A 13,042-nucleotide genomic window follows, 5' to 3' on the forward strand; every position below is an offset into this window, starting at 1 on the left:
TTTTACTATTTCATCTATGGTTTGTCAGTGGTTAAATAACACCCCACTTCTGGTACCATAAGTAATGAAGCCATCCCTTATTCCTTGGGATTTTCAAGGTGGCAGATCTCACCCATAACGTTATCACCAGTAAATAATAAATCCAGTACACTTTGGATAAATAAAATGCTGTGGCATGTGCTTATTTGTTATGAACACAAAACAAAACAAAGAAAACAAAACAAACTGATGAAGTGAACCTCTCCTAACCCCAGGGTCCTAAAACCTGCAAATTCCAGTTACAAATGCACACTCCATCACTATATATATATATATATATATATATATATATATATATATATATATATATATATATATATATATATATATAGTACTGTGCAAAAGTTTTAGGCAGGTGTGAAAAAATTTTGTAAACTAAGAATGCTTTCAAAAATAGACATGTTAATAGATTATATTTATCAATTAACTAAATGCAAAGTGAGTGAACAGAAGAAAAATCTAAATCAAATCCATATTTGGTGTGACCACCCTTTGCCTTCAAAACAGCATCAATTCTTCTAGGTACACTTGCACAAAGTCAGGGATTTTGTAGGCATATAGTCAGGTGTATGATTAAACAATTATACCAAACAGGTGCTAATGATCATCAATTCAATATGTAGGTTGAAACACAATCATTAACTGAAACAGAAACAGCTGTGTAGGAGGAATAAAACTGGGTGAGGAACAGCCAAACTCAGCTAACAAGGTGAGGTTGCTGAAGACAGTTTACTGTCAAAAGTCATACACCATGGCAAGACTGAGCACAGCAACAAGACACAAGGTAGTTATACTGCATCAGCAAGGTCTCTCCCAGGCAGAAATTTCAAGGTAGACAAGGGTTTCCAGATGTGCTGTCCAAGCTCTTTTGAAGAAGCACAAAGAAATGGGCAATGTTGAGGACCGTAGACACAGTGGTCGGCCAAGGAAACTTACTGCAGCAGATGAAAGACACATCATGCTTACTTCCCTTCGCAATCGGAAGATGTCCAGCAATGCCATCAGCTCAGAATTGGCAGAAAACAGTGGCACCCTGGTACACCCATCTACTGTCCGGAGAAGTCTGGTCAGAAGTGGCCTTCATGGAAGACTTGCGGCCAAAAAGCTATACCTCCGACGTGGAAACAAGGCGAAGCGACTCAGTTCTCCAAGATGTTTGGGCCAACCTACCTGCTGAGTTCCTTCAAAAACTGTGTGCAAGTGTACCTAGAAGAATTGATGCTGTTTTGAAGGCAAGGGGTGGTCACACCAAATATTGATTTGATGTAGATTTTTCTTCTGTTCGCTCACTTTACATTTAGTTAATTGATAAATATAATCTATTAACATGTCTATTTTTGAAAGCATTCTTACTTTACAGCATTTGTTCACACCTGCCTAAAACTTTTGTACAGTACTGTATATATATATATATATATATATATATATATATATATATATATATATATATATATATATATGTGTGTGTGTGTGTGTAACAAAACATATTCAGCAAGTATTTTTCAATGACTGTTTGTTTTATCTTGAATGTTAATGTTACTATCAATTTTACAATCAGCATATGTACATCAAATTATAAATCACATATGAGAAATCAACCAATCACAGAGCAGTATTTATACCTATACCTCTTATCTTGTGTACTAATGTCATCCTGTACATTTAATTATTAGTAAAAACATAGCAAAATGGAAAATTCTGTTATTAACTTTGACCTTTGTTTTAATTTGGATACACTGGACAGTAGCTTTTCCGAAGAAAATATGACAGAAATTGCAGAAATAGAAAAGCAACTAATCAAATCCGAACCATCTAAGGTGCAACATTTAAGTAAGCGACTAATCTTTAATAAAGTTATAATATATATTTTAAGGTGGATGCACTTTATTATAATCAGTATTTGTAATTGTATTAACATCAATACATAGTCACTTATTCTTGTTCTTCAATCCAGATTTAAATGAGAAAGTAAAGACATTTAATTGTTTCACAGCCAAACTTTGTAAATTAAACTGATTGTACTATTATTATTATTACAGTATACCTTTTATTTATATAACAGTCTGGTCTTACTAGTAGTAATGCCCTTAGTGCTTTTAATCTATGATCATTGAAACGCATTTCAGTGTGTTTGTTTGTGAAATAAAAGGTATAATAATAATAATACTAATAATACTAATAATAATAATAATAACAATAATAACAATAATAATAATAATAATTGTAAAATCAGTTTAATTTACGGTTTTCACCGTGAAATAACTGAATAGGCTGTAAAAAAAAGTCCTTTAGTTTAAAAGCGGAATAAAGAATGTGAAAACTAGGGTGCAAAATTTCAATAAGCTAATGGTCTTTATTAATGTTAATGCAATTACGAATAGCAACTGTAATGTTTGTCCAGCTTATTTTTTTATTATAACTTTATAACAGATGTTTTTAATAAAATGTTGCACCCTTTGTTAATTTTCTACAATCCGCACACAGCAAAACCTGTAAATTAAACTAAAAGCTAAGACCTCCCTCCCCCCACCCTTATTTATAAACTGTGGGTGTACCTAAATCTATTTTGATATTAAAACCCGCTGCCGCTGCACTTTCAAATGAAGGAGGGCTGGGCGATAGAATCGTTGAGCTACGATAGGTCTGAAGCTACGACTTGGTCAGATTTAAAAGGGGGTTGGTCAGATTAAAAGTGATCCCGGCCTGGGTAGTTGAACGAGTTGATCATCCTGCCGAGTCTACCATTTACTGCAGAGCTTTTACAATCGCCAGGTTTTGGTGCCTCCTTAATAACCTCTACGGGACGTGGCCCACAGTTAAAACCTCTGATATAGAGTATAGCTTTATCCTTTTGGAAACCATTAAGTGGTTATGAGATTGTTAATTTTAGAAGTTAAATTGACTTTACAAGATGGTATGCATCACATACCACTCTCACGTGTAGTAGTTTTCCTCTTTTTTTCACAAACAAGCATAGATACAGATGTATCTCTTACATGCCAGCTGGGCTACAGACAATGTTTGCATGCCAAGCAACTGGTTTAGCAAGCTGTTATCCCCCTCAAGACATAACTTAAGTAGCCTCATTATTTTTTGGTAATGGCTGCCTATTGTTTGTTCTGACCACAGCGTGTAATCATGTAATGCTTAATGAAGTGATAATGAACTCCTGTATAGCTGTGTTACCTGATTTCAATTTTGTTAGGTGGCAGCTGGTGCTACAGAAGTCGCAGTGTTTGGGACTGCCTCTGAATCTTTTAGCCGAAAGAATATCAACTGCTCCATTGAAGAAAGCATGCAAAGATTTGAGGAAGTCATCAAATCTGCGAAAGCGGTCAATATCCCAGTCCGTGGGTTTGTATCAATTCTACATAAATTCAATTGAACCTGTTAGAAATTGTTAATCATTTTATGTATTTAAAGATCTTCAAAAGTTTAAGCAAAAGAGTAGCATTTCACACAGCCTTTTCTTGTAAATGTTTAATTTTATGCTGTGAGCTTTTGTTATTTCAAGCCAACTGTGTAAAACATCTGTGGCAGATGGACGCAGAGCCAAACAAAAGTGAACTGAACTGTAAACAATGTGGCTTATGCACTACTGCCACACAGAGACTGAGGAAAATCATGTTGCATCTTGAATCTTAACAGCTTGTGTCCGGTTTGAGTGAACGTTGTTTGAAAGCAATTCAAATTTTTTTTCAGCTTGAAATATTCAAATCTAATCCAAAGTAAATATAAATGCAACTGGATTTTTTGCAACAGGTTTAAATGAGCAATGGATATATTGTGGGTTTTGTTAAATTACCACCCAGGTAGCTCAACTGTTTTGGGTGTTGTCATTGACACTGGACTGAGGTAATGAAGCAAAATAAATCAATTTGAATATTTCTTTAATCACTGTCCATTGTGAGACCTTTATGCTTTACTCATCTCTTTGGTGGAGTGGGTGCTCAAATACTATTGTGTGAGGAAAGTGTTGAGTTTTAAAATAGGTTTGACAAGTGCTTGAACTTTTTGGTGTATATTTTTACAAGCACCCAAAATAATGCAATAAAAAATAAAAGTGTTTGTTTTGAGCTGACTTGTTCTGCAGGAAAACATCACGAAACCTGTTATTGTGTAACACATTGCCACCTAATAAGAAAACTTCCAATATATTCTTTATTTATAATAAGCTACATTAAACAATACCTGTCAGAGTAAACATTACACAATCTTATAACCTGCCTTTTCAGCACAGTTCTCCAAAAATGACCCAAGGGTCTCAGAAAGACTTAAGCAACTAGGAGCCTATTCATAATATGTTAAGTGCTATTTTACAGAAGCCCCCATATTCGAAGCAAGGCGCAATCTCCTCGCAAAATGTTCCTTATACCTGAGTGTGGAATTATCGGGTTAATGGCATGAAAAGGAAAGGGAGCCTTTGGAGAATGCAGATACAGGGATATTTTATGGATTGAGCCCTTGGGCACGGCACCCCTTTGCCAATGTTACTGAGGATAGGGCACTTAGCTAAACGCATGTAATGGAAACATTCTGCGCATTGCAAACCTGTCACGCTTATTGCAAAACTTAGCCATTTTCATTCCAATTTGGCCTTTGGAGCGGTGTGTAGTATGATACCGTGCTGTACTCTTTAGTCTGTTATGGAATTATTCTTTCAGCGCCAGAAAAGTGTGCTTGGGAAAGAGATTCGTTTTTTTTTTTTCAGTCTGAAAGAACGATCATGATTGCAGCTTCCCTTTTTATATTTTTTAAACATGTATTAACACTAGCGATGCTGCTATCACAATCGTTCTTTTGAATATAATCATTGTATATGTGTGGACAGAACCTTGTATGATCGCTGGGTGCTTTCCATTGCTGTAGTACCTTGGAAAGCTCTTGCATTTCACTTCAGTGATTGGGTGAGTGAGTGCTGGAGTTATGTGTGCGGTGTTAAGGCTTGCTTTTTAAAAGCATTACACTATGTAACACAATTTTTGTTCCTGGGTAGTAAGTGTTATTTCCTAATTGCTTATGCCTCAAAAGTATAGAAAATGGCTATTATTCCCCACAAACTTTTCTTTTGTGACCAGGACAGTGATATTTCAAAATATCACTATTTCCAATGGTTAAATGGGCAAATGTGTATTTACAGTATAATCGTAAATCTTGAAAAACTACTCACTTCTAAATCTTTTGTAGTCATTTTTGTATTACTTTTGTATAAATACATGTTAATTTGGATTCATATGTTGTTTTTTTCTGACTTTATGTGAATGAAAAGACACACATTTGCCCGTTTTCCCATTGGAAATAGTGATATTTTGAAATATCACTGTCCTGGTTACAAAAGCAAAGTTTGTGGGGAATAATAGCCATTTTCTATACTTTTGAGGCATAAGCAATTAGGAAATAACACTTACTACCCAGGAACAAAAAAAAAAAAAAAAAAATTGTTACAGTGTTATTTTGTGCATCACAAAACTGGTTTTGTGCTTGGTGCATACTTTTGAACATTGCTGGATCTCGCAAATTGTCAACTACTCCGGTGAAATTGCGCTATGCATACATTATATTTGTGCACAGCGCATAACCCTCTGCGAACCTTTCGAATATCCGGGCCATAGTGTTTATAATCTGTAACACATGATGTGTAACACTTAGCATTATCTAACACCACTCTAGTAACACAGCAATAACACATACACACTGTGTTGTTACAATGCACAAATACAATTATGAAATTATATCAGGTGGTAGCATCTTCTATAATTAGACTGCATTTATACATGTGCTCATTCACAATGTACTTACCATGGAACCACACATTTACAGTAATTACAGTATAAACACCATGTAAAAACAGTTATTTGAAAAATGCAGCAATACCAAAGCAAACAATAAGTTGAAACTTAAAAATAAACACTAAAGAGTTCCAGCCCTATAAGCTCACAAAGCCAAACAGAACTTTGTTGGCCAACATAGCTGATGCCTGAAAACGAATTCTGTTAAGACTGGTGTACCATAGAGAAAATTTCAACTCACACTTTATTTTAAGGCCTCTATTAATGTATCTGATGTACAATATGTTGTAAATAATTTATTTAAGTAATGACCTGATATTTTTGTATTCTTAACCATTATGACTCAAAAGAAATGTGTCAAAACAAATAATTTAAAACAGGAGAAGCACTCTTTTGAAGAAAACAAAAAAGAGAGCTAGATGGCTTTTAACACATTATTTTTGAAAGCCAACTGTGAGTGTTTAGTGGCTGCAGTGAATGAAGCACATTACTTATCAATAAGCTAAACAAACCCTGTAGACATCCCAGTTGCATCCTGTTATAATTGGATCTTCAATTTACTTGTTGATTCCCTTTCCCTTGGCACCTAATTTACTGAAGATAACAATTAAATGCCATCTCCAGAAAAGATAACTGAGTGTTGTGTTTTTATTAGGGCAACACAACAGATTTTGTTTAGAATATATGCTACGGGCAGCTGGTGTAGCAAACACGAGAGGGCAGAGTCTCTCCGCTTGATTGGCTTTGACTCAAGCATCCCAGCTTGTATACAGAATTTTTTATTTTATTTTTTATTATATAGTGTTATAAAATAATTGGCATATATAGCAGTATTGTGCTGTAGTTGCCATGTAATACACATACTGTATTGTAAGTCCTACTATATAAGCCAAGCAATATATTATGCTGTGCATTGTATAAGGATATAAATCTTCTAACATATTATTGCATTTATTTGTTCTTAGAAAGGGAACTGTCAAACACCAGTACCAGCAATAGTGTTTCATGGCACAAATTGGTGCACCTTTGCTGACCACCTTCCAACATTATCTAGTAGTATTTCCATTTCTAGTATTAATAATAATAATAATAATAATAATAATAATAATAATAATAATAATAATAATAATAATAATAATAATAATATAATTAGTATTATTAAGTTATTAAGTTTGTAAACACAAGTCTTCAATCATAAAAAAGATTTTTCAGTCTTCATCCACTGTATGCAGATGTATTTATTTAATACATCGGCATTTGGAAAAGACAAGCATTTGTCTAGGTCTCTGTGGCAGTAGTTTTTATTTTATTTGTTTGTTTGTCAAGGATGGTATTTTGGCCCCTGTGACTATTTTTGTGGTTTTGTGTAAAGTAAAAAGTCTAAACAAAAAAAAGATGCCAATACAAAAACACCAACCAAAATACACTTTTTTTGTTCAAGCTGCGCCATTGCCTTCATAAGCTCCCAAACACCTTCCCCCCAGACAAAGGATTTCTCCCTGCTTTTAGAGCATGTGGCTGGGTTTAATTGATTATCAAAAAAGCTCTTGCTACATTCTGTGCAAGGATTCAGCAGCGATGGAATTAACTCCATCCCTGCCAAACAAATAAAAAACACAACCCACACTATTTACACCAGCAGGGCTTCCACCCTGCCACAGTCTCAGAATTGCCTGTCGTTCACTTTCTTTATCTTAAAAACGGAAAAGTTTGCAGATTTTAATTTCTTGTAAGATATTGTGATGCAGTGTTAACCAATTTAAAATAAATGACTAATCCAATAAATAATAATAATAATAATAATAATAATAATAATAATAATAATAATAATAATAATAATAATAATAATAATACCAAAACTTCTCATCAAATGAGGCTGCCTTCATTTCAAATAGTTGGTCTTTCTTTTTCAAATATCTGTTTGTGTTAACCTGTGCTACTGTCATACACCACAAAGACATATCTAATGTGAACTAAACAGGATTGGAGACCCCTGCTCAGTCTAGAGCAGAGATCTCCAATCCTGGTCCTGAGGGGCTGGTGTCCCTCCTGGGTTTTGTTCCAACAGTACTCTAAATCTTATCTTATCAGAAACTTAATAGGCCCAATTAATTAATTTAGGGTACAGTTGGAACAAAAGCCAGTAGGGACACTGGCCCTCCAGGACCAGGATTGGAGACCCCTGATCTTGAGCAACAGCAGTGCATAGCCAGGAAAACAAAAAGGAAACGTGATCCAGTGGTTTGTAACTTTTAACAAAAAATAAAAATAGTCTTTCAGTATTTACAATAGGAACTCTGAATGATTGCAACCATCGTACAAAGTAAGGGGATAGTAAGAATAAAACCATTTGAAGCCATCTACTTATTTTTAAATGATATACTGATTACCAGAAAGCCTTTTGTGAGTGCAGATTTCATATAAAAATATGGAAAATAGAGAAAAAAACAACATCATCATATTGACTACACAATCTTACAATATATGAATTGGAACAATGAGTTTATGGTTGATGGGAGATTATCAGAAATCTAAGGAGCTACTGAGGTTCCATCTGCCACAGATAGAATAAAATGGTTTTAAGAGTGCATGCTCATTTTGGTAATCTAATTTTATTAAGAAAACATAAGATGCAGAAAAGGGTTCAATGCCTAAATAAAGCTTGATCACAGCACATGTTCAAAATGCCATTGTGAGTGAAAAATCATATTTTCAGCACAAGTTGATTGCACATTATTATACTTGTCTAGATGTTTGAATAGGGTATTAGTAAAATTCAAAACTTCTTTATTTACAAAGTAACCTTTGTTATGTTCTTATGCTCTTATATGACACAGTAATGCATGAACCCTGCAGAAATAAACCAAGTACAACATTAGTATTAAGACATATCACTCTACGAAAATTTCATGAAACCATGGTATTCCAAAAAATGTGTACAGCCCAAACTGGAACATATATTAATAAACAAATCTGGATTTTGGTCAAGTTTGGAATTTCCCATTTTGTTTGATAGCAAATGTTTTGGTAAACTAATTACGACTAACGTAAACTCTGCTATTAACTACTTCTATGCTGCATGAATTACTATATATGTCATAGTGTTTAAAATAATTAAAACAAGCAGGCAGCCCATAAGCCCACAGCCTTTGTTCTAACTGTACACATTTTTAAGGCATACTGACTTCATATAGTAGATATTTTGAATTCTGGGTTAAAACCACTTTTTCATTGTAGAAATACCACATGATCTGCCCCTTCTCATTGTTGTTGCTATATATATATATATATATATATATATATATATATATATATATATATATATAATATATATATATATCTATAGATATATATATATATCAAGTTTAGTTCAAGTTTTTCTTAACTTATTCTCATTAAAGACATGTACTGTAATTTTTGTCAAACTTAATACTATTTCATATGTAGAAAAAATATATAAAAATCTGGAATTCCAGCATTACAGTAGATGGGGACACCTGGATATTCTGGGTTAAGTATGAATAAAAAAATTAAAAAAGGGATGTTGTTTGTGCTGTAATGGTGTTTTAGCTTGTTTAAAGTAATCAGTACACTAATGAGGTCACAAGCTGAAACGTTTGATAACTTCATTTAGTTTCTTACCTGAATAAGTTTTACCTTGTGTTTCTGATTCAGTGTTTTGGTTATAACAACTTAATACATTAAGCACAAATAGAGTATTTTAAAGTTGAAGCTTTCCTTCAACTTGCTTTTTCTGTCTCTATAGCATTACTTGTGGGCATTTTCTTTTACCATCAAATAATTCCTTGTAAAAAAAATAAAGACTTTGCCAACAGCAGTCAGGTTACAATAACAAACATTAGCCAAACTGAACAGGCTGTGTCTATACTTCTAGACATATAAATTTTATATAAACTTCTGGATAAATGTCATTGTAAACCCAGCAGGTGCTACAGTCTAAACAGACTCATTTATCACACTGTAATGAAATTGTTGGCTGTTTCAGTAGTATAGGTTTTGTGTCACTGGTACCAGTTTTAGCTGAGGTATTATTTAAAAATACCCAAACAATGTTGCGAAATGAATAATGAATTGAACTAAATGGGGAAGTCTGAATAGATAGGTAACCTATTGCCAGTCTTTACAGTTTGATCTCATTAATTCTGCCTCTCTATTAATAAGTCAATTGCTATTTGACTAGCTTCTCTAGCTGCTTATACTGTATATTTTGTGGTTAATTTATTGCTCTTTCGAGTTGGGGATTACTGTAAATTTTATATTAGCGCGTTTCAAGAAACTAAAACAAATTAAATAAATACCACAGCTTTTAGTACAAACTGCAAAGCTTTTATATTGATCAGTTTGAAGTACATTTTGCACAATTAGCAATTAAGTGTATATGTTTCCAATACAAATATCTTTATAGTACCATATTATATATCTGTAAATTAAATGAATCTTTAAATCACCAGATAATGTACAGTATTGATATAGTATTCACTTTTGTTTTATCATTCAATATTTTAGATATGTGTCCTGTGTGCTAGGTTGCCCCTATGAAAAAAATATTGAACCAGGTAAAGTTGCTGAGGTAAGCCTTTCGACTTAAACAGTTAGTGTACACTGTACATATTATTCTGAAGATATGCATTTTTTTAAATGTACCATTAGTCTATAACCAACCCACTATTGTACCAACCATTACAACATGTTTTATATTAATATTGGGGATACCATAATTAAACGAACCTTGTTACCCAAGATAAACTGTATTAATTAACTTCATAACATTGATGGATTAATATCTTGGGATACCAGTGTCATGTAAAAAAATGAAAATGTCATCACTGGGGTAAGCTTTTACTAGATGGTTGGGGTGAGACAATGAAATCCAAACACATAATCCCCAAGTTCAAATCTTAACGACAAGTTACTACCTCACTGTTAGAGTTATACAGTTGGTGCATACTTAACACTAGTAAAGATAAATGTTATTTCCTTATTTTAGGTGGCTAAAAGGTTACACAGCATGGGATGCTATGAGATTTCCTTGGGAGACACTATCGGAGTGGGGACTCCAGGCACCATGGCAACGATGCTGGAATGTGTTTTGAAAGAAGTCCCTCGTGAGGCCCTTGCAGTTCACTGCCACGATACATATGGGCAGGCTCTTGCCAACATTCTGACAGCCTTACAGGTAATTCAGGGTTTCTGTCTGTCTTTACAATTTCAGGATTCCTAAGTATTTATTTTTATTTTTTATCGCCGCTGTTTAAAGTCATACATTTGTACAGAAATTAGATTGTTTTACTTGTAAAAACAGTGCTGTCTTCAATGTGATACCTTGTGTGTGTGTGTGTGTTTAAAATTTCTAATGTATGCCCAGGGTGTACAGTAACTATTTGCTGGGCAGCCTGAGTGACCCTTGTTGAATGTGACACAGGTTTAAAATGTTCTGGAGGGATACTGTAGTCCTCAATGACTGCCGCGTCTAATTACTTCAGAGAAGCTGGAGGAGGAAATCTGCTTCAAAGCCTGTTCTCCATAATATCTAATTTTGTCATCAGTTTTGAGACTGTTTGTTGTGAAACATCAGTAATGCTAATCAAAGTTTGATTGCCAGTCTTCTCCATTGTGACAGACAATTATATGTATATTTATATTATTATACATGCCAGGGGTTCCATCTGTGTAAGAAATGAAACAGACCATTATACAGACCAGTATGTAGGTTCTTTTTATTTTTTTTAATTAGAAGCAATTGCAATGGATAAAAGGATGTTATATACACTGTATATTTCTTCTTGCTACCCTGTTGTGTACATTATAATGTTTTGCCTTTGTAATTACTGTTTTCATACAATTTAACAGTTGGTTTATTTGGGTCTCTATAATCAATTGTTCAAAGAAAATTGAAATCCAATGACAGAAATCTTTCTTATAATTTTAAACAGGCGATGCAGTGGCGGCGCTGGGCATAAGCAGACTAAGCAAAAGCTTAGGGCCCCAAGCAGTTCAGGGCAGTGGTGCTGTCCTAAATCTTAAAGTACCGGAACGCCAATTAAAATATAGATTTTTCTCAAACAAATTATACGAATTCATGTTTTATTTGTACATTGAACTTAAGGTAATATGTAATAGTTAATGTGTATGTCTCTCATGTGACTTCTAGACTACTCCCAGTGCTTTTGGCTGATTTAAAAAACACAATGTAGCTACTTTTTGGCCAATTTACTTAAAAAAAAAAATGTGGTGGGGCGGTGCAAAGAAAAATCTGGCAGCGTTATGATTAACCTGTCCCAGCTAAGTCGGAGGCACAGGAAAAACATGGACACAGATTCCAGCCTACCAGAACCTAACCACCAAATTATAGCTTCACATACACTTTTTCCCCCTGCAAATATAATGTTACCCTCAGGGAACATAGTGGCATACTGAACAAGTTGCGAAGGCAGTCCTTCATTCCAATCTCAGGGTCTCTGCAATGGCCAATATAAAGCAGTTTTAATGAAACCAGTGTTTATGGCCACAGTCGCAGGATGCACTTTTGCTGCTTTGTTTGTCAGCATTTTTACTAAACCAATTGTTGGCCTTCTTAAATGGTACAACTCCACATTTTAAATCTTAAAAAAAAAAAAAAAACAACAACGACAGCCTACTCAGAGGTTCTCAGCAAGGGGGGCCGGGGTTTCTAGGTGGCACGAGTGTTCTAATAATATAGTAATTACTGAAATTTAACTAAATCTAAATGAACGTTTTACACATCAATCCCAATGTGAGTCTTACCATTGGGTTATTTCTTGCTCTCTTTTCTGCTGAAACAGGATTAGCCGTGAATAACAATATTAACTCCCCAGATGTTTGAATAGTAATAGATTGAAATCATAACAACATAACATGTAAATAGAAATCCTGTGCTGTTGAAAGCAAGTTATACATAGTTTATTCGGTTGAGTTTCCATGTCAGATTAGTAGTACAGTACAACAAATCTGTTGCAAGTGTTGTGCTGTTCTGCTCTAAACGCACCGAGAGTGACGTTATTTAGAGAAACATTTTACAGGACAACTTTCAAAGCATTTTGCTCCAGTGCGAAATGTTCTCCACTTTTTCTAACTGCAAATAACTTCAGCAAATTTTACAAAACTGTTTTAAGTGAAACAAAATACTAATTTTATTTACCTTTTCCATACTTACGTTGTCTCGTGCTCGATTT

The 13,042-nt window shown here is 34.1% G+C and overlaps 1 protein-coding gene across 1 annotated transcript in view; it reads left to right on the plus strand.

Annotated features, from left to right (window-relative positions):
- Positions 1 to 13,042, plus strand: part of hmgcll1 (3-hydroxymethyl-3-methylglutaryl-CoA lyase-like 1) — a 44,645-nt gene that overhangs the window by 19,780 nt on the left and 11,823 nt on the right. Inside the window, exons 5-7 of the mRNA XM_041250117.1 lie at positions 3,245 to 3,393; positions 10,356 to 10,419; positions 10,837 to 11,025. Coding sequence (XP_041106051.1) covers positions 3,245 to 3,393; positions 10,356 to 10,419; positions 10,837 to 11,025 — 402 coding nt within the window. The remainder of the gene's footprint in view (positions 1 to 3,244; positions 3,394 to 10,355; positions 10,420 to 10,836; positions 11,026 to 13,042) is intronic.

This window comes from Polyodon spathula, chromosome 5 (assembly GCF_017654505.1).
Source record: "Polyodon spathula isolate WHYD16114869_AA chromosome 5, ASM1765450v1, whole genome shotgun sequence".
Lineage (NCBI taxonomy): Eukaryota > Metazoa > Chordata > Actinopteri > Acipenseriformes > Polyodontidae > Polyodon > Polyodon spathula.